This window comes from Castanea sativa, chromosome 6 (assembly GCF_040712315.1).
Source record: "Castanea sativa cultivar Marrone di Chiusa Pesio chromosome 6, ASM4071231v1".
Lineage (NCBI taxonomy): Eukaryota > Viridiplantae > Streptophyta > Magnoliopsida > Fagales > Fagaceae > Castanea > Castanea sativa.
Window position 1 is genome coordinate 43178548 of NC_134018.1, and position 27202 is coordinate 43205749.

General features: G+C 37.0%; 2 protein-coding genes across 2 annotated transcripts; both read right to left on the reverse strand.

Annotated features, from left to right (window-relative positions):
* Nucleotides 1-3068: 3068 nt before the first annotated feature.
* LOC142640005 (uncharacterized) lies at nucleotides 3069-3665 on the reverse strand. The gene has a single exon (XM_075814120.1). The coding sequence runs from the start codon at nucleotides 3663-3665 to the stop codon at nucleotides 3069-3071; it is 597 nt and encodes a 198-aa protein (XP_075670235.1).
* A 7693-nt stretch (nucleotides 3666-11358) lies between these two features.
* On the reverse strand, nucleotides 11359-17073 carry LOC142641087 (uncharacterized). The gene is made up of 7 exons (XM_075815463.1): nucleotides 16525-17073; nucleotides 14068-14902; nucleotides 13476-13755; nucleotides 13096-13203; nucleotides 12576-12854; nucleotides 12257-12400; nucleotides 11359-11734 (listed from the first exon to the last, which is right to left on the reverse strand). Exons 1-7 carry the CDS (start codon nucleotides 16814-16816, stop codon nucleotides 11561-11563), a joined length of 2112 nt encoding a protein of 703 aa, XP_075671578.1. The 5' UTR covers nucleotides 16817-17073; the 3' UTR covers nucleotides 11359-11560.
* Between the last annotated feature and the right edge of the window lie 10129 nt (nucleotides 17074-27202).

The window sequence follows — 27202 nt, forward strand, 5'->3', positions numbered from 1 at the left end:
GGAGAAGCTTCAGAAGTTGTTGTTTCAGATTCTACCTCGGGGCTTCCCGCCTTCCTGGCCTGTTTTGATCTTCTGGAGTTCAACAACCTTCCTACGAGCCATTTTCATCGCTTTGGGGCTTCCTATGGCCACTTCCTACATTTCTCCGTGCTTGTGGAGGGTCTGCCGTTATTGGAGGGGTTGTTCAAAGTCCATGGGGACTTCACCAGTGGCTTTAGGGGAGGCATGTTTCTGGGTAACATCCTGATGGAGCTGCTGTGTGCTGTGCTGATCTCCCTAAGGAATTCCTCTCTTGACTCCTTATTTGAAGAGAAGCTCTTGGAATGGAGAGGAGTGGTGTAGGATCTTTTAGAGGCGAAGTTCAACCTATCCTTCCTGCTGGTTCACTTGCGCCCATTAGCTCATATGCTATTCCAGAGGTGGGTTTCCAGGAGTATAGATGCTGAGATCGTTGCTACCGAGGAGGCTCTAGCTTGTGCTCACAAGGTCCTGCAGGATTTGAAGGCCAAAAGGCAAAGGGTTCTACCTCCTTTAGCTATCCCCGCTATTTCTCCAGATGTTTCTTTGCTGACTGGCCTCCTTCCTTACCTCTTTCCTAATTTAAATACATCTTTTTTTTTTGGGCTGTATAAGATTTGCCTTTCTTAGACACTGTTTTTGGCTTTTCTTCCCCTTTTTTTTTTGTGACATGGATTCTGCATTTGTATTGTCTTTTTTTTTTTTTAGGACTACTTCTGTTCCTTAATGGCATATGGGCTTGTCTCTCTCTTTTTTTTTGTACATTGTTTTTGCTGTTTCTCCCTTATATATATATATATATATATATATATATATATATATATATATATATATGTATGTATGTATATCGAGTCCTGGACCATGGTCCCTATGGGTCTCACCGTAGGGGCTGGACCATGTACCTTGGTGGTTACCTTACTGCTCAGGTGCTGACTTGGGTACATCGGGTCCTTTCCCCCTCCCCTTTTTTGGGGAAGTCCTAAATCATGGACCAAGCAAGTTTTCTTTTGCCAAATACTGGGCTAGGTATCTCGGGTATTTATTATTATTATTTTTTTTACCCGTGGTCCTAGGCCATGTACTTTTGGACTAATTGTAACATAGGTCTTGGATCGTATGCCAGAGTTTTTTTTTTTTTTTTTTTTTTTGCATCGGTCCAAATATCCTCCTTAGGTCTACCCATGTTTGGATTTTTTACAGTATCATAATTTAAAGGAAATAAAGAGGCCTCATTGAATCAAAACGTGGCTGCCCATTTTGAAGAACACAGAATAATTGTTAACACAATAAGAAACCCAGAGTGTTTTTTTTTTTTGGGTTCCCGCATAATGCTATTTAAACAAAACTCATGACAAAGTAAAAAAAAAAAAAAAAAGACGAAAAATACTTAGCGGACTGGAGAAAAAAGAAAGGAAATGAGGTTCCGATGTACTGAGGGCTTTGTTTTCCTAGGCATAGTTCTGTTTCAGCCATTTCCCATTTATGGGCTCTGTCAGGACTGTCCCATCTTCCTTTGTGAGTTAGTAATACCCACTATCATGGGCTTCCTTAATGATGTAAGGTCCTTCCCACTTTGGGGTGAATTTGGAAGGTCCTAGGAGGCTTATTCTTACATGTTTTGCTGTCCTCAGTACCAACTACCCTTCGGTGAAGGCCCTTGGGCGTACTGCCTGTGCGTACGCCCTAGTCATTCTTTGCTGGTACCTCTGGCTTCTCCTTCTAGCCAATTCTCTTTCTTCCTCTACCCCTTCCAGATTTGCCAGTCTCTTTTCATTGCTTGTGTCCTCGGTGTCCTCCTGGTTTTCTTCAAGTACTACCTTTGGTGTAGGGACGACTAACTCCACAGGACTGATGGCTTCTGTCCCATAGACTAGGGAGAATGGTGAGAATCCTGTAGCTATCTTTATGGAGCTTTTACATGCCCAGAGTACGTCTATCAAGTGGTCACTCCATTTCCCACCATACTTATACTTCATTTTTTAAAGGATTTTTAATATCACCCTATTAGTGGCCTCTACCTGGCCATTTCCCTGTGGGTAGTATGGTGTAGACCTTCCATGCTTGATGCAGTACGCCTCAGTCAGGCTTTTCATGTCTTTGTTTATGAACGGGGTCCTATTGTTGCTGATCAGTCTTCTGGGGATCCCGAACCTTGTAATAATGTGTTCTCGAATGAAGTTTGTTACAGCTGCTCCTATGGCCTTTTTCAAAGGGATAGTTTCTACCCACTTTGTAAAGTACTCGGTGGTTGCTAGGATCCATATATAACCATTAGAAGGAGGGTTTATAGGCCTTATGAGATCAAGCCCCCAAGTGTGGAAAGGCCATGGTGTTGTCATATCCTGCAGTACATTTGGGTGAGTATGAATTGCATTTCCAAGTATTTGGCAAGCATGGCAAGTTTTGACTAGTTCCTCAGAGTCCCTTTTCATTGTTGGCCAATAATACCCCAATAGTAGCAGCTGCTTGTGAAGTCTTCTTTTTCCTGGATGACTCCCATAATCACCGGAATGGACTTCTCTGACTACTTTTCTAGCTTCCCTTGGCCCTAGGCATCTCAGGAGGTCCCCGTTGTACCCCTTCTTGAACAAGATCCCATTTTGTAAGAAGTACTTGACCACAAGTTTCTAGAGCCGGTGGGCTAATATCCTGTCGGTTGGTAGGATCCCTCGAGCCAGGTACTCCATAAGTGGAGTTCTCCAATCTTCCGTGACAAATACGGCGTAGCTTTCCTCCTTGTCTATCAAAAGTTGACATTTTTGACACTTCTCCTGTATAGTTGATGTCTCTTTATTCATGCTGGGCTAGTAGTACCCCATGCGCTGTATTCTTCTGTATACACTAATCTTTTCTGCAACCTCTCAGGCTTGGCTATGCAGCTCTTCTAATCCCAGCTTCCCTTCCTTTTCATTGATACACCTGGATAGGATCCCTCCGGGTAGTCTCCTGTATAGCTTCCCTTCTATTATAGTGTAGTCTTTTAGCTCTTTGATACTCCCCTCATGTGTTGACCCTTTTATTTTCTCTTTGACCTTATTTCTCCAATCTTGCTACTTTAGTTCCTTGGAGAACATCCTTCGGAGGACTTCTATGATGGAGTGTTCTTGCCTACTTACTGTTATCAAGGTGTTTTTTCCCTTAATAGACATTTGGGATCCCAAGGTGGCCAGTGCATCGGCGAACCTGTTTTCACTCCTCTGGGTGTACTCGATGTTGAAGGTTTGAAATTCCTGCTCTAGCCTTTGCGCCCAAGTCCTGTAGGCTACCAAACTTTGTTCCCTTAATGCAAAATCGCCCTTTACTTGAGAGACTACAAGATTGGAGTCTCCTAAAACCCTCATGTGCTTTACTCCTATAACGAGTGCTATGGTTAGCCCAGTCAGATACGCCTCATATTCAGCAGCGTTATTTGAGCAGGAGAATCCTAGTTTGAAAGATAAGGGTAGAGTGTCCCCATCTTCACTACTTAATACAATTCCCAGTCCATAAGAGGTTGCCGTTGCTGACCCATCAAACCTCATTGTCCACTTTTTTCCTGGGAGTTCCATCACTGCCACCTCCCCGGGGATTTCTTCACTTAGCGAACATTCCTCACTCCCGGGGAACTGGGCTAGCAGGTCCGCTATGGCTTGGCTTTTGACAGCCATGGGTCCTGATGCCTATGTTGTACTGAGAGAACCATTGTGCTATCATTCCTGTCAAGAGGGGCTGATAGAGGAGTGTCTTTATGGGGTGAGACTTACTTATCAAAAAGATCTGATGGGCTGAGAAATATCGTTTCAGCCTTTAGGATGCATAGATAACCACTAGGCAGGCCTTCTTTATCCTGGGGTACCAGGTTTCAGCATCCTTAAGTGTCCTGCTCATGTAGTAAATGGGTTGCTCATTCCCGTCATCATTTTCTTGCGCTAGTAGGGCTTCTATAGCTTGGGAGTTTGATGCTAAGTACAGCAACAGGGGTCGCCCACGTACTGGTGCTTGAAGGGTGGGAAGGCAGTTCATGATCAGTTGTATCCTCCGGAAGGCTTCCTATTGCTCAGCTCCCCAGGTGAACTTAGTCCCCTTTTTCAACAGTTTAGATAAGCCACTTGTGACCGAAGCTAATCCTGGCACAAACCTTCTGATGTAGGAGACCCTCCTCAAGAAGCTTTTGAGCTCCCTTACAGTTGTAGGACTTTTCATTGTGGCAATGGCCATGGCTTTCGCTGGATCCACACTTATGCCTTTATAGTGTACCAGGAACCCAAGGAATTTTCCAGCAGACACCCTGAAGGCACACTTCATGGGGTTCATGTGCAGCTTATATTTCCTGCATCTCTCAAAAACTTGTTCGAGTACCTGGAGGTGTCCTGCCTTAGTTTTTAATTTCACCACAATATCATCCACGTAATCTTCCATTTCCTTGTGCATCATGTCGTGGAAGATGGTTGTCATGGTTCGCTAGTATGTGGCCCCCACATTTTTGAGGCCAAAGGGCATCACGGAGTAGTTAAAAATTCCAATTGGGGTTTTGAATGCTGTCTTTTTTGCATCCTGGGCAGCCATGTGGATTTGGTTGTATCCACTATACTCGTACATAAATGAGAACATAGAACTCCCCGCGGTTGAGTCCACAAGGAGATTAATGTTAGGCAAAGGGAACTCATCTTTTGGGCATGCCTTATTTAAGTTGCGGAAGTCCACACAGCAATGGATTTGGCCATTCTTTTTCCTCACGGGTACTATGTTGGAAAGCCACTTGGGATGTTGGATGGGCTTGATGAACCCAGCTGCCAGCAATTTCTTGACTTCTTGGGTTATCTGAGCTTCTACATCAGTGTGAAAGACCCTTGCTGGTTGGACCACTGGTTTAGCTCCTAGATCCACATTGAGAGCATGGACCACCAATTCTGGATCTAGACCGGGCATCTCGTCATAGGTCCACGCAAACACGTCCATGTACCTCTGGAGTAGGGCTACATATTGCTCCTTTTCTTGTGTTGTTAGCTGACTGCTGATGAAGACAGGCTTCTAGGATCTCAGTTCGGCTCCTAATTTTATTTCTATTTGCTCTTCTTCAGGCTGAATTTGGGCCTTCTAAACTGGTTCCTTGGGGATTTCTTCTTGGGCGACCATACAATCTGGTGGTCTGGGACCCTCCTGCGTAACGCATTCAGGCCCCGCACATCTTCACAAATGATAAATCACCCTTCCTCCGAGTTCTCGCAATATAACACACTTCTGGGATCCCGAGGAACTGGGCTCATTCTTTTGCCTTTTTCTCTCCAAAAGGTTTCTCAGATCATGAGTACTTCCCCCTTCCTCTTCTTTTTCCAAGACAGGTGCTCTTGGGGTCCCTAGTGTGGGGCTCTCGTCATCTAGTTCTAACTCATCATAGAACATGGTTTCCACAAAGTTCACCTCCCCTTAGCTAAAAGGATTATGATTGGCAGGGATCCTCACGAGCTTCCCATTCAATCTTCCCTTAAAACATTGGTGGTACGTGGAGGGGATAAGGTGGTGCTTGTGGAGCCATGGGCGTCCCAGCAGTACATGGTAGGACACCTCCGAATTAATCACGTGGAATCTTGTCAGGGCCACTATTGGCCCTACCCTTAGAGCCAACTAGACATGTCCTTCTGTTGATTCCGGCTGATCCTCCAAATCCCGTTATCTCCATAGGGGCCCCTAGGATCCTTCTACCCGTAAGGCCCACGGCTTCCAAAGTACTTAGAGCGATGAGGTTAAGCGATGCCCCTGTGTCCATTAACGCCCTTCTGACTTGGACACCATTTATAGTGGCCATTAGGTAAAGGGGTCTGCGATGGTCTAGATGCTCAACCTCCATATCTTCATCAGTGAAGGTTATCGCGTTGGTTGTCTCCAGGTAAGCTCGACTAGCATGGGACTTTGTGTGAAACACTCCATTCCTGAATCTGCTGCTATGCTCATGAGGGACTCTGTGGCCACCCTTCTTGCTTCTGGTCCAAATCCTAGCTGGTTAAATAGTGATCTAAACTTGGGGTTTTTCTGGAGAGTTCTGACGGTGCTTGGGTGGAAGGATCCTTCAGATTCTTCTGCTTCTGCTGGGTTCCCATGAATCACCACAGCCACCACCCCCTTTCCTTTGTGATTGGGTAGAGGGTTCCTTTGCACCTCTGGCTCCTTTTGAGTGAGTTCTAGGGTTCCTTCCCTTAGCTTCTTATGAAAAAGTCTACGGAGGGTCCAGCAGTCTTTGGTGGAGTGCTTGACATAATTATGATTTCTACAAAATAACGGGTCCTTCCTCTCTTCTTCAGTTGGTGGCCTGGACGCGGTAAATGACTTGACCACCCCATCTCCAATCCACTTATCCAGGACCTGGTTCAATTCTTCTGTGGTACATAGGATCACCGGAGGTTCCTCAAATATTTTCTCGTCAGGCTTCTTCCTTTTTTCTCCCACTGATGCTGTCATGGCCTGGGGTACTAGCACCCTCTTTGTCCTCATAGTCTGCGCTGTTCTTCTAGTTCTCTGTAGCAAGTTAGCGAACTGAGTTATGCATAGATTTTCGAGATTGAGTCTGTAATCAAAGAGCATGTTGGATATGCAGGTTTCCACGAGCTCCTTTTCTTCGTGGTCTCCGTAGCAATCTAGAGACACGTCTTCAAATCTCTTGATGAACTGGACAAGGTCTTCTCCTGGCCTTTGTCGTACCATTTGAAGGTTTTGGAAGGTGACCTTGTCCTCACCTGGGTAATACTTTGCGCAGAACCTCTCCATCATTTCGTCCCAGGTTCTAATGGACCCAGGCTTCAGAGTGGTGTACCACGTGTATGCTCTGTCTACTAGGGACTTAGCAAACTCCCTTAGGCCCAGCTCTCGATCTCCTGCATAGGGGCCCATAGTGTGTATAAACCTGCTCACATGTTCCATAGCGCTTCCACTCCTTCCATCAAAAGGATGGAACTTCGAGGGTTCATATCCTTTGGGATATGGCTTGCCGAGGAGCTTTGGTGGGAATGGGGGATCCCGAGAAAATTGCTTGGGAATCCTTGAGAGCTTTTCCCTTTCCTGCTCCATCAGGGCACTAACATCTACCAGCGTCAGGTACTGGGGGTTGGTTCCCCCTCCTACTGCTGACCCTTCTTCTGGCTGGGCTCTGTCCTGGTTGACCACAGGGGGAACAAATCCCTGATTTCATGTGTCCTGCCCTCTTTAAGGAGGCGAATCTCTTGCTGCAAATCCTTCAGCATTTCTGTCATTCGAGCCATGGGGTCTGGCTCCTGTCTTGCGTGCCTTTATCCTGATACAACCTCCTGTTCTACTAGAGGCACCTCGTTCCTTTGCCTGGAGGCCACCTCGTTTTCTCCTACGGGTTTAGTTGCCGCGGGTGGTACATTGGTACCTTTGCTGTTCCTTGCTCTTGAAGCCATGCTCTGTGAAGGGATTGTTTCTTCCCTCTCCTTTTCCCAGTCCCCAGTGGAGTTGCCAAAATGTGAAGGTGCTTTTTTGAACAGTTATCTAGGCCCAAGCTTAAACAAGGACCTCGGACCCTCTAGTTGTAGTTTGAAGGGACTGGGCTTGGTCTACCGCAACTAAATGAGCTGTTTAAAGACCAAGTGATGCATAAGGCAGAACTCCTGCAATACACATACACTAGCAGGCGAGAATATATGTATTGATTAACAAGGAAACAACAAAGGCAGACAAACGTAATATAAAAAAAAAAAAACAAAATAATTGCTCGGGATCCTCAGAGTCAGTAGGAAATATTTCATTAATTTTCTTAGTTGTGAATTACAATGAGTTCACCAAGACTTAATGCAAGGTTCAAATAAGTTCAAAAATTACAAACTTAGATGACTCTCTAGGCCTCTAAGACTTGCAAAATTTGAATCATTTTGAATCCAAGCATGTGCTATAGTGGCTGTTTCTGGGATACCGGGAGATATTCCCCTGTTTTCTTTGAGTTTTACAGAGCTTTTTTCTTAATGATTCTATCTGATTTCTATCTTGCTGAATGACCTTAATGTTGGCTGCTTCTCCTATTTTATGGTGTCACATTAGGGTTTCGGGGTACCATTGATTCTTTTCCCTTGGCCCTCTAGGTACTAGAGCCCCTTATTTGTCTCAGCCCTTCTGACAACTGCCCATTTCCTTATTTTCCATACCTCCCCTTCTTTTGGTGTTCTTTTTTTGAAAGTGTCTTGCTGACCTTCCGTTCCGAGGTGCCCTTGAGGGAGCTGAACCTTTAGCTTTTCTCTCTCCCCAAGCCCTTTTTTCTTTGTCTTCCCTTTATCAGGCTTACCCCCTTTTGGCTACCCCTTCCCTTTTGTCATTTTTCCCAGAAAGTGGAGTTTTCTTCTATTAAACCGAAGGTTTCCCCAGCCATTTCTTTCGTGGACTTCTTATTTTGGGTTCCCCAAGGCACCGGCTTCTTACTCTTGAGCCGTTGCTTTCCAAGTCCTCAGGCCTTGCGCTGCATTGCTAGGTGCTTCGAGAAAAGTCCATTTGCTTCTTGTTCCTAGTGCCTTTTAAGCTGTCTTAGTCCTCCTTTAGCCGTGCTGTTCACCTAGAGGTCCCAGGCAGCCCCCGGCGTCCTTGTCCAGCTCTTTTCTTTCTCTGGTCTTTCTTTTCTTTTTCTTAAGTCCAAGCAGGCTGAATTCTTTTCTTTCTCCCTTTTTTTTTCCTATGGACTTCTTACCCCTTTTTTCTTCCTTTTGGGCCTCAGGTCCATCATCCCTCTTTCTTTTGTAGCCCTAACCTTTCTCTTTTTTTATTTTGATTTTTATTTCTCACGGATTGGCCCAATGTACCATTTCTTTGGGCCTTTCATCATGTTCTCTTATTATATATATTTTTTTATACCTCAACAAAAGGCAAAGTAGATAGAGTACCTGACATATTATTGATGAGGTTGGACTGTGAGACAAGGTCGGCTTGAGATTATGAGGAAGTAGAAGCCACCCTAGCAGCCACACCAGAAGCTGTACTAGAAAATCCATCAACACCAACACTACTTACATTTGCTGCATGATGAACTTCACCACCACCAGTGCTCAAGTATGCTAGCAGCTGCTCACATTGAGATTTAGAAATAGGGCATTGATTGGATGAAATGGAACCACACTTTGATACTGTGCTTTGAACAGAAGAAACTTGATTTGCAGTAGCATTGGCCTTGCCTTTATGCTTGTATCCAGGAGGATACCTATGCAATTTGTAGCATTTCTCCACTGTATGCCCAAGCATATTGCAATGAGTGCACAAAGGCCTTTCTCTTTTGTTGTTATTGCCCTTATTCCAATTGGAATTACCGAAATTTCCCTTGGAATTGACATACATTGCCACTGTGTCTGATTGTGAAGAGAAAGAACCTCCATGACCAATGCTCTTGTGTAACTTTTCTTGAAGAACCAAGGCATAAATCTTGCTAGTCGCAGGAAAAGGCTCCTGCATTAGAATTTGCGTCCTTATAGTGTCAAAGTTCTCATTCAAACCCATCAGAAATCTCATAGCATAAGTCTTATCATGAGAAGCACTTAGGGTTTTGATTGCTCCACAGGTACACTCTAGTAATGGCTCCAAATTGAGCAATTGATCTCATAGTTTCTTGAATCTTGTGAAATACTCTGTGACTATCATCTGGTTTTGAGGAATATTAGAAATTTCCTTCTGAAGATTGTAGATTTTAGGACCACTACCCTGTGAAAAGAGTTTTTGCAATTCAAGCCACATTTCTTTGGTAGTTTGACAGTACATTATGCTGCCAAATACATCAACGTGCATAGAGTTGATCATCCATGAGATCACCATTGTGTTGCAGCTTAACCAATCTTCATAGAGAGGAGATTTGGATCTCGCTCAGTAATTTTTCCATTAATGAAACATATCTTCTTCTTGGCAACGAGAGCTAAGATCATAGCCCTTGACCAAGAGTGATAATTCTTCATTCCAAGCAGTGGTTGTGTAACCAAGATGTTGCCTGGATTTTCATTCGGATTGAGAAAATATGGATTTGGAAGATTTGAAGAGTTCATTTCAGTATTTGGTTGAGAGGTACGATTGGTTTGAACACTCGATTCAAGGGACGTCATGGATGTTGCTCAAGAACTTAGTTGAGAGAGACGAACATCAGAGAAAATGAGATTATTTTCAAGAAAATTCTTCAGAGGTTAAAAGAATGAATTTTCTCAGGAAAATATCTGATTAAAGAAAGAAAATTGAAGAGGAATTGGCTAGGAAATCAGGAATCTGTGCTAGCCAAGGCTCTGATAGCATGTAAAATTCTAGAATATTCTCTCTCTAATATAGAACTTAGATTTTATTGATTGAAAGAGAATACAAGTAACTGAGTTTAATACATATCATTACTCCTATATATATACAGATTGAAAGAAGAAGAAAAACAGAGTAACAAACTTCCTTGAAGTTTAGGGAATTTGGAGGGAAAAGCAATTACAACTAATTTCTATATACACGTGTGCTTGGAGTGCCTAATCACTTAACTAATTACTTAAGCTATCTGACATCATCACCAAGAGTGTATGAATTGCTCATGAAATGGCACAACTTCAATTAAGTCCATTAGTTCTCTGCTCCCAAGCTACTTGTGAGGCTTGAGTTATGCATCCACTCTCTACTTCAGGTCTGGGTCTGCTCTGTTCTGCAAATGTTTCATCATGAAGCACATCTTGAACCTTACTCTGATGGGCAAGACCTCTTTCATTATTCTCAACAAAGGCCAACAAGAAATGCTGTAGTTCTGTTCTGTGTAGATGAAATTCTAAAAAACTCGTTTGCTCTAAAGAACAAAAATCGTATACTAAATAAATAATTGTACACTATGTTTGATAATGCAGCACATTACAAGAACGTCAAACTCGCTAGCATATACAATCCAAATTGTTGTGCAGAAATTATTTTTATTACACCCAATTACCTTTTTTTTATTATTGGAAAACAGAACTTTCATTAATTCAAACTAGAAAAAATTACATCATTAGTGAGAGCATGTTTTAAGAAACAAGGGCCTCCTCAATCCAAGTAACACGGTGCTCAACACTTAAAGCATGTTTTGCTAATAAATGTGCTGGCTGGTTACCAATCCTCCTGTGAGAAACTTGAAACCCATGAAACTCATGTGATAGGGACGTTATACCATAAACTACTGAGGCAATTGAAGATGGTGGTAGAGACCTTCCTGCAATAGCATTTGCAACCACCAGAGAATCACCCTCAAGGATAATTTCTCTAATTCCGATGTCCCTAGCAAACAGCCAACCTTCTTCACCGGTTACTTAGTTAATGAGTTTGTGCTTTGACTTTGATAATTTACAAACCCCTAAGAACCAAGGGCGAAAAGAATCGGGCAGAAGCTTTGTACAAAAAAACCCGTGTTAATTAATAAATAAATGTACAATACAATAAAGCCCTTACAAAAAAAGCATATACAAAACCAAAACTGAAATCAGAAACGCATTCCATTCTCATGCTAAGAGCTACTGAGCTTATGAGACTTCAAAATTGACATAAATAATCCCACAAAGAATGAACTCCAGAGATTTTAGAAAGAACTGGACTAGTAAGAGTAGGAAAGCCATGGGTGCTCTAGTGCCTCGACTGCTGTTGGGCGCTGCTTTGGATTGATCTCAAGCAAGTTTCTTACGAAGTCAATAAACATGTCATCAGTACCCTGCAGGCGATGCTCCAACAAGGATGACTCGGGGATTATGTACTCCAGTTGGTTTGTTTCCTGAACTCAGCATGACATATAGAGACTAAAGTTTAATTCCATATGCAACAATAGGTCCACTCGTTTAATGCATCACAACACACACACAAACAAACTATTGATAAGAGCATTGCTACAGATAAATAGTATCTTCTGAATGTTTTTTCCGCATTCTACATAAAGAGAAAGAAAAGAAGAAAAAAAAATGTGATAGTCTACGCTTGACAAAGCATGACAAATTAGCCACTTATGGTTATGCATCATAACTTGATATAATTTCTTAACTCCAAAGATAGATCATAGATCCTCATTTGGCAGCTTTTTGTCAGGCAAAAGAATATGAACTTGCTGAGCTCTTTCAAAAGAGTATTTTAGAACTATGAACTGAAAAAGTTGGGTTAAACTCTAAAAAATCAGACTTCAGATTTATACTGCCTCTTTCAACAAGCAAGAGATTGAGTTAATGTGTCATGTTTCCAACTGCAAGGAAGACATTAAACATTCCAACTGCACATATTGAGGCAGGAAACATGAGAAACAAACCTCATTTATATGATAAAGATCATATTCTTTTGTGAAATACTTGTCCGTCTCCTGCCCTTGTTCCAACATCTCGAGATCAATAGGACCAAGCATCCCAATCATGCGTGCAAGGATCATTACAATTGAATCATTAGGAAACAGCACCTGGTGAACACATATACATAATAATTCATTAATAACGGGATATATTTCATGAAATTGGAATATTCAAATGAATGGTCACAAAGAGAACTTTGGCTTGACCCGCAAAAGCAAGTAGTTAGTACCATATGTTCTAACTTCAATTTAATAATAATAACAAAGCAAAACGAAGACATACTTCCCCAGAGCATAGCTCCACCAAAATACAGCCAAGAGACCACAAGTCAATCCTTTGGTCATATGTATGGCCTAGGATTACTTCAGGAGCTCGATAGGAACGAGACTGTACATACAGGCACAAGTTGTCAGTTTGAAAGCAACTGCTTCCAAGATCAATAACCTTTATCTCACATCTTCTGTAACTTTTGATGAGTATGTTCTCTGGCTTTAGATCACAGTGAATAATTCCCAAGTGATGCAAGTATGCCAATGCCTCTAAACATTGACGGGTTATGACCTGCGAAATGGAAATATTTGAAGCATACGAAATTTCATGCTGGTTTTAAAATGGCTTAATAATGGCTAAGTAACGAAGATAAAAACTTTACTGAGAAGAACTTATAAAATTCTGGGTCACAAATATGGATCATATGAATCTACGGCACTTATACCATAAGACTGAAGGTCTAAAAAAAAACAAACAGCAGAAGGAACCAAATTGAAGAAACCTTGGAAGTAGATATTCTAATAAAACAAACCTGCAATCTGCTCAAGGTAAAATAAGCTTCTCCACCAGATTCTTGATTGAATTTCTGAAATTCATATAAGTTTGCCCGGAGGAGTTCACAAACAATGAAGAGATGCTCCTGCATTATTCAAGAAAGGTAGTTTTATAATATGTTGCAAAGCTACATTTTAATAGCATGCTAATTGAAAAATATCCAATCCATCATTCTACCAGGATTAGCTTAGCGAGCCTATTTAAGATGTCTATATACATACCCAAACGGACAAAAAGACATAAATTATATGATTTTAAAATGTAGGTTCAATAAAATACATTTGTTATCTTTGAGTCACATAAAGCAAAAAGAAAAAAAAAATCACTTTGAGCTAATGCTGGGCCACAAGGACATACCTGATGATAGAAGTAGTCATAAAGACGCAAAATGTGGCGTTCATCAGCAGGGTCATGCTTGTTGACAAGCTTTAAAAGTTTAATTTCATCTAAACTCTGGTCAAAAAAATCTTTATCGTTTTTTATGATCTTAAGGCAAACATCGATTCCAGTGTGAAGATCATGTGCCTGAACAACCTTACTAAAAGCAGCCGAACCCAGGTACTCTGTTACGTAATATCTGCCTGCAATGACAGTATTTATCACAATAGGCAGATCCTTGTTTTCTTCAAATCCTGTCCTGTAGAGGCATAACACATGAGTACAACTGATTGCTACATATCAACCTGCAAACACACAAGCTTCAAATCTCTATCAAACAGAGAACTCTAACAGTATGAAACATCTGATGACTACAACCAAACTTCCAAGGGATTGTGTGCTCCAAAGCCAAAAGGCCCAAAACAAGTCAATCCAGACAAATTGCAAAAATAGAAAAAATGCTCAAAGAAAAAAGAAATAATTTTTGAGGACTTGAAACTAAGAATTGACAATGATGCAACCAAGAGAAAAAAAGAAAAAAAAAAAAAGAAAGAAAGAATTTCCAACTAACCTGTTTTTTCTGTGTATGATTCTGAGGTCAAATACTTCATATTCATCGTCATTAGTATTGTACATTAGAAGCTCATCAGTAACATCCTCTCCTTCTGCAGCAGCATCAGGCTCCTGGGGTTCTGCATTTACCTTTCCACCATCTTCAAATTCGTAGCTTTCAATTTCATTTGGTATGAAATCCTTCTCAGCAACCTTAATGTGAAAGTCAGGCGAACCTTTACAATCTTCAACCCAGTCATTTGTGGAACCCCTTTTAACAGAGTAGGTAGTTTTGTTTATTTTATGTTGTGCAGCAGAGTCACAATCAGCGGGAATATCCCCTACAAATTCTAACTGAAAATCATACAAATCAGTTTCTTTTGAGCTCAGATTGCTGTAGTCTGCTGGATTCGCACCATAAAATCCTCCAGCTCCTGCACAGCATTTGCAGAAAGGGGCTGAACAAGAAGAGGCAGAACCTTTGGATTCCCCCTTAGTGCATCCTGCATGCTTATGATTACTATCAACATGATAATAGTCCACCACATGCAGCTCATTTTCATCATTCAAGGGAGAAATATAAAAAAGACACCCCTTTTCCGTTGAGTCCTCATGTTGCTTCTTGTTCTCTGAAGTCATCACAAACTTATCTTCACTTGGACAGCCAAAGAAGTCTGGCCCTTCATAGCTGGGAGTCATGAAGTCCCCATTGTCTTTCTCATCATACCAAAACAAGTCATTTTGCATATCAAAATCAGGATAATCACGTGCAGTGCCAAATTGAGATAAATTCTCTGATGAAACTTCAGAAGCATCTTGAGATGTGGATCTAACACCATATGGGTTTACGAATTCTGCATCCATAAAAACTTTTGAGACTGGTCCGATGCACTACCGACAAACAGAGAAGAAAAATGATGGGAAGCATAAGAAACAATAAGGAATGACTACTTCAACTTTGCAATTTAACAAGTTAGTACTACTGCATTCTCTTCTCTATGACTAGTTGGTCACAAACATGCCTTTGAAGTGCACATATCAAAGAAGTATATGTGACAAAGGACACAAGTGGCAATCAGAGTAATGGTTAAAACTTAAATCATATGAAAGAATACAACAACAACAACCAAGCCTTAGTTCCAAATTTTTTTGGATTGGCTATAGATCCTCAACAGATTAATTAGGATCGGCCATATATATTCTTTCCTGCCATTCTATTCTATCTCAAAGTCATACTCTCTTTTACTTGCTAAAGTTCCAAATACTCCAAAACTATGAAGTTGCAAGTTTTTACCAATGAAGTGCTTAGATAATTATACAAAAGAAAGTGGTAGGAACATAATGAAAGTAAAGCAAACTATGAAGGTTAAGGCTCCTCGGCGTGTTTCCTTCTTTGTGTGGACTGCTGTATGGGATAGGATCCTTACAAGGGATAATTTGAGGGGTAGAGGGTTGGATTTTGTCGATTGGTGTATCATGTGCCGCAGTAATGGGGAGACGGCGGATCATTTGTTACTACACTGTGGAAAGGCTTCTCGACTGTAGAGTTTGGTTTTTAGATCTTTTGAGTTTTCTTGGGTCTTGCCTAGATCAGTTGTGGATACTCTATTCAGTTGGTGGAATTGGCCTGGAAAGCATTCGTCTAGCATTTGGAATTTAGCTCCTTTATGCTTGATGTGGTGTCTCTGGAGGGAGCGCAATAGGAGGACGTTTGAGGACTTGGAAAGCTCAGATGACCAGCTCTTGGCCTCTCTTAGTGGCACTCTGTTTGATTGGTCTAGGTCTTGAGGACTCACCTCTAGTGATTCTCTCCCTATGTTTCTTAGTTCTCTCCTGTGTACTTAGTTTATTTTCCTCTCTTCTCTTTTTTCTCTTTCTTTTCCCTTTGTACTTATCTCTCTGCCTTATGTTTTTTGCATAAGGTAGTGTTCTTGAATGCATATATTTTTACCTATTAAAAAAAAAAAAAAAAGTAAAGCAAACGATTCTGTTTCTTGAGAAAGAGAATGATGCCAGACTATGCTAAAATTAGATCACAATCAAATCCGGCCTACTTTTCTAAAACTAATTTAGGCCCACACTTGATGAAAAAAAAAAAAAAAAAAAAACACTCTCTTAACGATAGATTACAAGTACACAACTTGACATATGTGAGGGAATAGGAAAACTAAAGTTAACCAACATGAACAAGTGCTGTGAAAATCTATAGTATACCAAATAAAATCTTGTTTTCTGATACGCTTGGATAAAGTCTCAGTCACATCTCTATCAAAACGAAAGTACTACCAGATGAATAAAGATCGGCACAATATGTTAACCAAAACGCATAAAAAAGCATACAATCATTAATTCCTCTGACCAAAAAAGAACAACCATTTTGATTTCTGGGCCATAATGTTTCATCCTTTTAGAACCAAAAAATAAATGTACAAAAAGTAATAAGTTTTAACATAAAACTCAATGTAAGAACAAGTACCTGAAGAACACACATCCGAAGTAGAAGACCCCAAGCTCACAAACTCATCATCTTCGGACTTAGAACTCGATCTTGAAGATTCAGCTGCAGCACCCTGGATCTCCGTTCGCCGTACACTGGACGGAATTCTCACCGGCGGCGGAGGTGGCACCATTGGGAAGAAGAATTTCTCGAAATCAAAGGCACCCAGATGACCCTTCTCAATCATATCCTGTCTGAGAGCTGACTCGGCCTCCGAAAACCCATTTTTCCTCAAGAACTCTAGCACTGCTTCGACGTCTGAGACCGCCATGAACGTGAAAAGTCAAAGGTTGACCAAAGGCAGAGGAAGAAGAGAGAGAATAATGAGTGGTGAGTGAATTGTGAAGGGTAGAAATGAAAAGTACTATGAAATGGTTTTGAGTTTGCATGCTTCTATGAAAATAATAGAGAGATAGAGAGCTCTAAAGTCTCTCTCTCTCTCTCTCTTCTTTTGTGCGCTTTCTATGTTTGCTGTAAAACTCAAGCTAAGAGAAGAAAGGAAGAAAGAAGAGAGGGGTGTGTCTTACCAACTTTGAAAAGTGAGAGGCCTGTGGGTTTTGGGGGTTTTGGTTTTGTGGGCCCTACTGTTGTATTATCAATAACTTGTACACGTGGAAATTTATGATCTTCACACGTCACCACTACTTTTGGATTTGGTTTTTTTTTTTTTTTAAAACCCTTTTGTGTATTTATGGTGTTAGTGTACAAATTTTTCCCCTCACACAAAGGGTTATTAGTTTATTAGCAATCACAAACAGTTTATTTGTTTGTTTGATTTGATTTGATTTTTTTTTTTTTTGGTTGAGAAAAATGGAGTATTAGTATAATGTTGAAAGTTGAGATGCATTCCATTTTTCTCAATTGGTTTAATTTACTACCGTCATTTTACAAGTATTAGTATTTGTGGGGTACAGAAACAAAAACCGAAGTTTAAGTCTCTAGAAGGGTTTAATTTATCTTCTAAAATACCAATAATTAAGGGGCTTGCATGGTAATTTTTTGTGTTTCCAATAAAACACGTTTAGGATTTAAATCACCCCTCTTACTCTCAACCATTGATTTTTTTTTTAAGTAAATTATTTTTTAAACTTTAGAGTTTTGCATGTGTTTAATTTCAACCTTAAACTTTCAAAATATTTTATTTAAATCTTAAATTTTTAAAAACATTTAATTTAAACCTTTTAGATTCATATAATTTTATTTAAACCTTAGAGTTTTGGGCAAGTTTCCTTTAAACCTTAAATTTGAAATGAATTTCATTTAAACCTCTTGATCACATGATGTTTATATTTAATGGAGTTAATTGATAAAAAAGAGTGATAGAATGTTTAAATGAAATATTTTTAGAAATTTTGAGGTTTAAATGAACCATTTTAAAAGTTTAAGGTTTAAATGTAACATAACCATAATTCTAAGGTTTAAAAAGTAATTTAGCCTCGCACCACCCAATAGAAGGAACTTTTTATAAAAAGAATTATCATAAAACAGATGTCACAAGTTTTAAATCATAATGTACAACTACACATAATTGTCTATTAAAAAAAGCTGGATGTTTAGGACTCGTTCTATCCTTTTTTTTTTTTTTTAATTGTCTTGATCTAATGGTAAGGAAGAATCATCAGGTGTCATGAATTTTAAATTAGATCATATTTGTATCTTATTTATATATTTTAAAGTAGGATGTTTGGACCAATTCATTTTTACTTTTTTTTTTTGGCACTTTTCAAATTTTAGCTTGGAGAAGGTGTTTCGCATTTTACTTTTGCTTTCTGCAACTTTTTTTTCCTTAAAATTTTTACTTAGATACTTAAGCTTACGTTATAGATATTCCTCTAATCCTCTTTTTTAATAGCATAAAGAGCCAAAGTTTGATGATTAACATGTTCTGGTTTTGTAAAAGATTGTGGTTTGGAATGTTCTTATGTGCACAGTCACGTCCTCACCTCTTGACATTTGGATTAAACTTAAAAATATATAATAGTAGACTTTAAGTTATGGACAGGACCTGCTACTTCAGATTTATATAATAAGATAAGATTTTGTCATGTTCTTTTGGTTGGTGCTCATAACGCGTAAAAATTAGAAATCATATATTCCAAAGAACATCCTCACCTCTTGACATTTGGAATAAACTATATATAATAGTAGATCTTAAGTTATGGCAGGACCAGTTACTTAAGATTGGATAGGGCTTGTCTCCGGTATTTTTTTTTATATTGAACACACTACCATGTAGATATATGTTCAAAATTAGACACGTGTTCAAACAGTAACGTGTTCAATACAAAAAAAGCGCTGGATACAAACTTCATTTCCTAAGATTTATATAATAAGAGAAAATTTTGTCATGTTCTTTCCTTTTGGTTGGTGTTCATAACTTAACAGTCAGTAAAAATTAGAAATTGTACACTCCAGAGGGTAAAAAAAAAAAAGTATATTAATGAAAAAGAATGAATGTCATAGTCAACTATATAGTACAGCATATTTAAGTATAAAAAAAAATGTTAATGGGAATAAACTGTTGCTCTGATGTAGGGTCACCTTATTGATTTTATTCATTTATTGGTCAGATTTTTGGTGTGGGGTGCAATTGTTATTTCTATGGTACAACCTACTTTTCATGGGGTCGTGAAAATAGGTAATACAACCCACCGAAGATCATAATTGTTGTTCCTCTGTACCAGTGTGTGGACACACACAGCTTTTTCACTTTCTAGCTTCTTTTCCATGTGACCAGGGATAAAGCATGATTAATCACTTTTTTTTCCTTTTCATTTCTCTCTCTCTCTCTTATTATTTTAACTACAATCGTTTTCTCTTTTTGTTGGAATGTTGTTTTCAATTTTCAAATTTAAATGATTTGCCCGTTAGTGACTCCATATTCATAATCACCTTTTTCTTAACATTTTTCTTTTTCAACACCTTGGTTCAAATTTAATTTGCTATAGTCTACAACTTCAGCAAATGCATATTTTTTTAAACCGTTAATATATACATGAGATTTATTCTTTATATATAAATATATATATTTTAATGCTCACATAAGTTTACTTTTTTATTAGGTTTTTAATTGTCTATTTATATTAGACTTTTTTTATTTGCATAACATTAACTCAGAATTTTTTTTAAAAAAAAACTTAAATAAGACCCATGGTACAAAATTAGACAATAACTAGAATCCAATTTAGAATTTAATTGAATTTTCTCTTAGTTTTAACTTTAACTAGTGTATAACCCGTGCACATGCCCGATACAATTAAAACAAATTACAATTATATACATATATAAATTCAAATTATACTTTTTCTCTTTTATTTTTTAATTTAATTTCTTTTGAATATACACATGAGTTTACTCTTTCTTTTTTTGTTTATTGAGTTTTTAATAATTTATTTATATTAGAACCTTTGTCTTTTACACCTTATTAACTCACTTAGAACAATTTAAAAAAAAAAAACTTAAATAAGACGCATAACACAAAATTAGACAACAATTAGAATCCAATTTAAAACCTAATTGAATTTTCTCTCAATTTTACTTATTAATATATATATATATCACCATTAATGAAAACATACCTAAATATAAATGGGTTCATTTTATTAACTTACAAAATGGTCATATCATCTATCAACTCAACAAATTATTAATTTTGTTTCTCAAAAAAAAAAATTATTAATTTTAAAGGGGTTTGAGTCGATAATCGCCTTTGTCTTACATCTTTTTATTTTTATTTTTTTTCATCAACTATGCTCAAATTAAATTGCTATGGTCTGCAACTTTAAGTTAAATCACCAATAATGAAAATATACCTAACATAAATAGGTTCATTTTATTAAGTTACAGAATGGTCAGCATCAGATATCAACTCAACAAATTATTAATTTTAAAGGGGGTTGAGTCCATAATGGCCTTTCTCGTACAAATTTATCATTTTTTTTCAACAACTATGTTTAAATTAAATTGCTATGGACTGCAACTTTAATGGAAATCACCAATAATTAAAATAGGCCTAATATATATTGGTTCAGGGTTCATTTTATAACTCACCAAATGGTCAGTTTCAACTATCAAATCAACAAATAATTAATTTTTAAAGGGGTGTTTGGTCCAAAGACTCCAAACTAGGACCCTCTTAGCACCACCAAACTTATCTTTTAATTATTTTTTGGATGTTGTAATGAACTAATCCAATTAGATTATGTTAATTGTTAAATATAGTGTGTATATATATATATATATATATATATATATATATATATATATATATATATATAGGAATATGCATGGTTGTATTATTAATTAGTCTAATTAGAATATTATTTTTTTTCTTAAGAAAAGAATATATTAAATGTTAAATTGGAAAAGAAACACAGTGCACTACAGGCTACAGCAGTGCCATATATGGATTCATTCAAAGGATGCCTCAAGGCAAATTTTAGACCCCATACGAGGCCCTTACGTTTCTAACAAGTTTTTAAATTCCGTAAAGTCTTGTTTGTTTGTATAAGCTTGTTCATTTCCTCGAAAGTGGTGTTTGTCTTTGACACAATGAGTCAAGGTACGTAGTAGAGCCATTTTTTGCGTTATTCTTATCATTCTTTTGAGAGCGTACTAAACTCCCATGTGATTTCTCTGTAAAATACGGATGTCTCTTTAATTTTGAGTGCAATAATCTCTTAGGGTATTGTTTTACATGTAAATTGTTAATTGTGTCACACTCACACCCGCTAAAATTTGTGAACACCAAACAATACTACATAGAAGTTTTGTGTTACATTCAAAAACAACAGGAAGTTAAGCGTTGCATAATTTACCGTTTACACATGGAACAATACTAAAGAGTATTATTAAGTATTGCACTTAAAAACTTAACGGGTGCCTTATATTGTGGAAAGCACATGAGATTTTGTGTAGTTTATCCTTCTTCTTTTTTTTTTTTTTTCCTTCAATCTAAATATATATTTTTATTTCCAAATTCAGTGGGCTTATAGCAATAAAATTCCCAGTTTATACTAATCAGTGATCACCATTTTATATTATAAAGCCAGAGGCATCTTAACTAAGATTCCCATATCTTGAAGCATCTTCGAAAATGGACATGGAAAACTAAACAAAGTTGATGTGTTCCAATTTCCATTCATAATGAAAATGACTCGTGGAAGACTAATAACAAATTCTAGAACTTAGATTAGGTAGTGATAGATACTCAATCTGCAGTAAATTAATGCATTGATTTTGAGCGTTTTTTTTTTTTTTTTTCTTCTCTCTGGAGAACAAAAAGAATGAAGAGCGTTTAGATTGCAAAACTATTGACATAGTTTGGCAAAAAAACAGTACAATTTACAACAGTTTCTAACTAAACTAAAAAAATAATATGAAAGCTAAATTACAAATTATACCATAAGGTCCATAACTTTGATATTTTTCAATGTGGTTATTTAAAATGCATTTATGAATATTCTCAAAAGAAAAAATAGTGGGTTAATTCCACAATGAAAAATGAGTGTGAGTTAAAGAGGTTTAAAGTCTATGTTGTGTATTCAATAGTTAGGTCATTTTGGATATACAACATTGTAAGTTTCTTTAAAAGAAACCTTCTCCCCGTGTGCGTGTTAAAAAATACCTAGTATTCTAAAAAAAATGCATTTTTGAAAATTCTAATCCATTAACTTTAATTTGTTTTCAATTTAGTCATTCTGTCTAATTTTGTCATTAGTTTTAGTATTTTTTTTTTAAAACTTTTTCAATCAATCCATTTTGGTGGGTGTGAATTGGACAAAATGACAAAGTTGGAACAAATGGAAGTTAAAATACTATATAGGTTAAATTGAAAACATGTCAAAGTTAAATGGATTAATTTGTAATTTAGCTTAAAACAAGATGAGAGAGAGATTAATTTGTATAACGATAAGTAAGACTAATTTAAAAGAAACACAAAAAAATGATAATTGAATAAAGTTCTTCTAACATCACACAATTTGTCACAATTTGTTGAAATGTTGGATATTTGATACAGTTCATGAAATTCTCTTTTTATGTGAACCATTTTATATTGGTTATTCTCTTGTCTCCTAATTTTAGCTCCAGTCTTGAACCCTGATACTGAAAGTGTACAAAGTGATTGATGAGCCAAATAATGGAAGGTATTCAATATAACCTATATTTCTTACAGATAGCAGCATTCCTCTTTATGATAAAACATTTCTTCCTTGATAAATAATGGAAGTCAGTCAATAAAAGCTATTATATGGCATTGGTTTTGAGATGTATATTATTTATTGCACATGTAGGTGTAGATTTATTAGATTCTCTCTATTATTTACTTCTCTGATGCCATTTTTTAATGAGCATGCTACAACCATTATAACCCAAGGACATTTGCAGTGAGAGAGAAAAAACAGGAATTTTTTAATACGAAAATTATATTTTATAAGAAAATGAAAAAAAAAAAGACTCATTAGCCAGAAGATTGGCTATAATTAATTATAATTATGGCTTGGGCTAAGTCTAATAGGCAGTAACAAAGGAAATTGAGTAGTTTTCTAAAAGTGGACTCGGCTCTTCATCTCTTAAAAAAGGTGACCCATTATGCGTAACATAGCTAATAAAGCCCAAGTGGCCCTAGTCACCATCCCATGGCCCGTTCAAAAGTAGCACTGAATTATGGGCTACTTGCTAGCTAGCTTTTTGACAACTGGGGGCAACAAATGCTGGCAAGCCTGGCATGAAAAGATGGTTAATCATTTGTTCTATATAGTTTTGGGGAAATTGCATTTAAAACCTATAATTTATGAAAATTTTCAAGTTTAAATTCTATAGTTTTGTAAGTTGTAAATTAGATCCTCAACTTTTAAACTTGTTTCAATATAAGTCCTAAATCACAGAGAGAGAGAGAGGGAGAGAGAGAGAGAGAGAGAGAGAGAGATGAAATGGTTTAAATATAAACAGATTTAATAACTTGTAAAGTTGCAAATTAAACCCCAAACTTTTAAATATGTTTCAATTCAAATTTTAAGGATATGTTTGGTAACTGTTTTTTCCACTTATTTTCTGTTTTCAAAAATAATTTTTTTATTTATTTTTGAGACTAGAAAACTTATTTGACAACCCAAAATGAACAAAAAACAAAAATTATTCCCAAAACTCAAATTGCGAAGGAAATTGGAAACATGTAAAATGTTTTTTTTTTTTTTTTTCCAGTTTCTAATTTTCAAAAGTCAATGAAAACAAGTATTTATTTAATGAGTTAGCATTATAGTTCAAATCCTAGTAACAACATATTTAAGTATTTTCTATTTTTTTTTTCAAAAAATCATCTATTTAATTTCAACTAATTTTTATTTAAAAAATATAAGAAAATATTTTTTTCTTTATATTCTCAAAAACAAGTTTTTGAAAATAAAAAATAAAAACTGTTACTAAACATAACGTAAGGCTTTTTTATGGTGAATGACGGAGAGGGAGAGATGAAATGGTTAAATTAAACATATTTAAAAGTTTAGGGTTTAATTTATAATTAACAGAATTAGAGAGTTTGAATTGAAAGCCTCTTAAATTATAGGGTATTTTTTAAAAGGGAATTATACCTTCCTTAAATTGTAGGAATTAAATGTCTTTTTCTTAAATTTTTACCGAGCAACGGTGGTCTAAAAAAACTAGGCAGCTATGAGCTGAGCCCATTACTTTAGGCCTCCACCATGTCAAGGAGTTAAATCCATATTGGGTTTATCGAGCGACGGCCCAAATTCAAGGCTCTAACACCTCAGGGGTCTTGGCCCGAAATGGATCAGATCTGTGAGTTTAACGGTGCTACTGAAAGTAGGCTTAGAGTACATATTCTAAGAGTAAACCCAATTGAAGCTTGGGCTGGTGTTCAATGAATCAGTAATATTATGTTGCTGTAGTCTTAAGGTAAGAATAAAACATTGCCTTATTTAAGAAGTGTGAGATTAATATGGCATGATATATTTTGTAATTTTAAATTATAGTAATATTAGAAAAATAAAATAAACCGAAAATTTTAATGTTATATCATTGTAATATGCATCGTATTAAAGGCACATCATAATGAACCAAATTCTCTCTTATTTTATAGTAAAAAGTACTTGTTGCTTGGTGCAGTATATTTCTCTTGCTTAGGTTCTTTTAATATTAAAAAGTGCCACGTTCGTAATATTTTTACAATTATTTTACCATAAATTATAAGTAGTAAGTTATCATTTTTTTCACCCATAACAATCAATAACAACTTATCACTTAAAATTTGCGGTAGAAATGTGGCGGAGAAAGCATTTGTCTTAACATTTTTGGTGTTTTGTCTTTTCAAACATGATGTGAAATTGAATCAATGGCCACCCCCACAGCACAACAAGACGGCCATTATTTATTTATTTTTCTCTATACCAATGGGATTCTTTTAGAGAATTGTCAAAGTCAGGTGACTAATGGAAGGAGAGAACTAGGTTCCCCACTAGCACAAAACATAAGTTCCTATTTATGGTAAAATCCAAGGGCAGTACCAAGTAGCCCACTTAGCCACCCACCCACCCACCCCAATATCTCTTCAATGTTTTCACTTTTCTCTTTTCCACCTCTCTATAATTGTTTCTTTACGTGGAAAAGAAAAACTTTTTCCACAGTTCAAGGATCACCTTCTATGCTTGCCCATGGTCATACGCATCTTCTACTAGGGAATAGGAATCCCCACACAAAACTGACATAATTGCATTTTCCTTTCCTTTCCTTCCTCTTTTTTTTTTTCCTTAAGATATTATTTAATGTTGCTTGACTTTAGTGATTGAAACAATGGAAAGTATATGGGTGGGGACAAAATAATAGTAAGATATATATATGTGTGTACCAAATATGGAAAAGAAGATACTAGTGGGGAGGTTCTTCCATAGTTATGTGTAGGGTGGGCATTGGTGGATAGGCTCGATCCTTGTGTAAATTATTTTAGGTGTGATTTGAGGGTCTCTTATTTTTGGCAAGTGGGGTTCCCTGTGTATGGTATTGTGAAAATTATCAATATATTGGTGTCATGTCTTTCTCTTTGGTATTGCTATTAGCTTCTTCTTGGTGCAGAAATTAGTGTCTAGTCTCGTCACTAATACTGCATCCATCAATGGATAATCACCTGACCTAAGGTATTCGCACCAAACTTCAACAAAGAAAGAATAGGTAAGGTTTCCATCTAGTGCTTTAATGACTGATAAGCCTGACTACTTTTTGATGCACTTCGTGCGTTCAATGCACTAAAACTCTGGACGCATATCAAACCTAGAAAAAATGATTTGCTTATGCATCAAATCTACTTGTAACTAAAAGGAAAAAAAAGGAACCATTGAGACTTTTCTGTTGTTGTTTTTCTATCATAACATATGTGCATCAATATGATGTATGTTAGAATTATGTAGTTAAATGACTAAATTTACCATTTCTCATCAACTCAAGCATTTTTTTTTTTTTTTTGAAAATCAGTAATTTAACATAGTATCAGAGCATATTTAAAATTTCACATATTAGACCTCACCTAATAAAAAATAGTTTGAGTCCACATGTGAGGGAGAGTTCATCTTAAATTTTTGTAAAAATCGGTAAAATTTAACAATGTATGTCATGCATCAACAACTATAACATCTTCAAAGAAAATATTTTTAGCAGAATTTTAACACTACAAAAGAGAAATAAAGAAATGAAAGAGTGAAGTCATATCTTATCACCCTTTATGCGACAAGCATGTAAAGTGACGGTGGTAATTGCTAAGCTATTTCAATTGTAAAGTGAGAGGGATGTTGAATATATTCAAGGTCACTTCGACTAGAACTTACAAGCCGAATTTTCTTACCGAAGAAATTTCCTTTTGATTATATTATGGATGTTGGTCCCAACATATTGTGACCTTCCACCTTTTTGAATGTTTCTTTTTGCTTCTAAGTTTAGTATTTGAATTCCTCTTCGAAAAGGAATTTATTTTTTTCCACAATCCTTTTAAGTTGCCTTGTGAACAAAAGCATTGGCATCTATGCTCTATGCACAAGCGCAACACTTGTATGTACTCAAAGTTTTGGTGAATATTTTGCCACGAAAAGGCTTAACCAGCGGATCGTATGTTCCTCCCATTAACAAAATTCTAATAACAATCTATGCGAATAAGCACTACTTATACTGTTATACATGGCACTTTTTTGTAGGGTTGGAGCTCCTTTGGAAGCCCTCATGAACCTTTGAGCCATACTTTCCTGTTGAAAATTATAGGACCTCCATTTTTTCTCACAAGATTAATCTCTTTTTCATACAAAATATATACTGTAATCATGGTAAGAATTGTTTGCATTATTGAATGAGCTCAAACTTGTAGAGATGTGCACGAACCAGGTTGGGTTAGATTTGAGATAATTTTCAATCCAACTTGACCTCCTTATATTGAGAAATCCCCACTTTAAACCTAATTAGTTTAAACTTTAAACTCTAAAAAGTAAAGACTAGGATTAGATTAGGTTGTCCAGTTGGTGTAATTTTATCAAGCCTAATAAAACAATTCGGGTTTCATTCAACTATGTAGGTGCATCACTCAATATATAAATGATTGCAATTTACACAAATTAAACCTAATATTTCAACTTGGGACAAAACTAAATCTCAAAATAAATAA

Coding starts and splice junctions, on each gene's coding strand:
- LOC142640005 (XM_075814120.1), bottom strand. CDS start 3,665: ATGGCTGTCAAAAGCCAAGCCATAGCGGACCTGCTAGCCCAGTTCCCC.
- LOC142641087 (XM_075815463.1), bottom strand. CDS start 16,816: ATGGCGGTCTCAGACGTCGAAGCAGTGCTAGAGTTCTTGAGGAAAAAT. Junction 14,903..16,524: donor TTCGGATGTGTGTTCTTCAG/GTACTTGTTCTT, acceptor TTATGGATGCAG/AATTCGTAAACCCATATGGT. Junction 12,855..13,095: donor TTACCTTGAGCAGATTGCAG/GTTTGTTTTATT, acceptor TCCATTTCGCAG/GTCATAACCCGTCAATGTTT.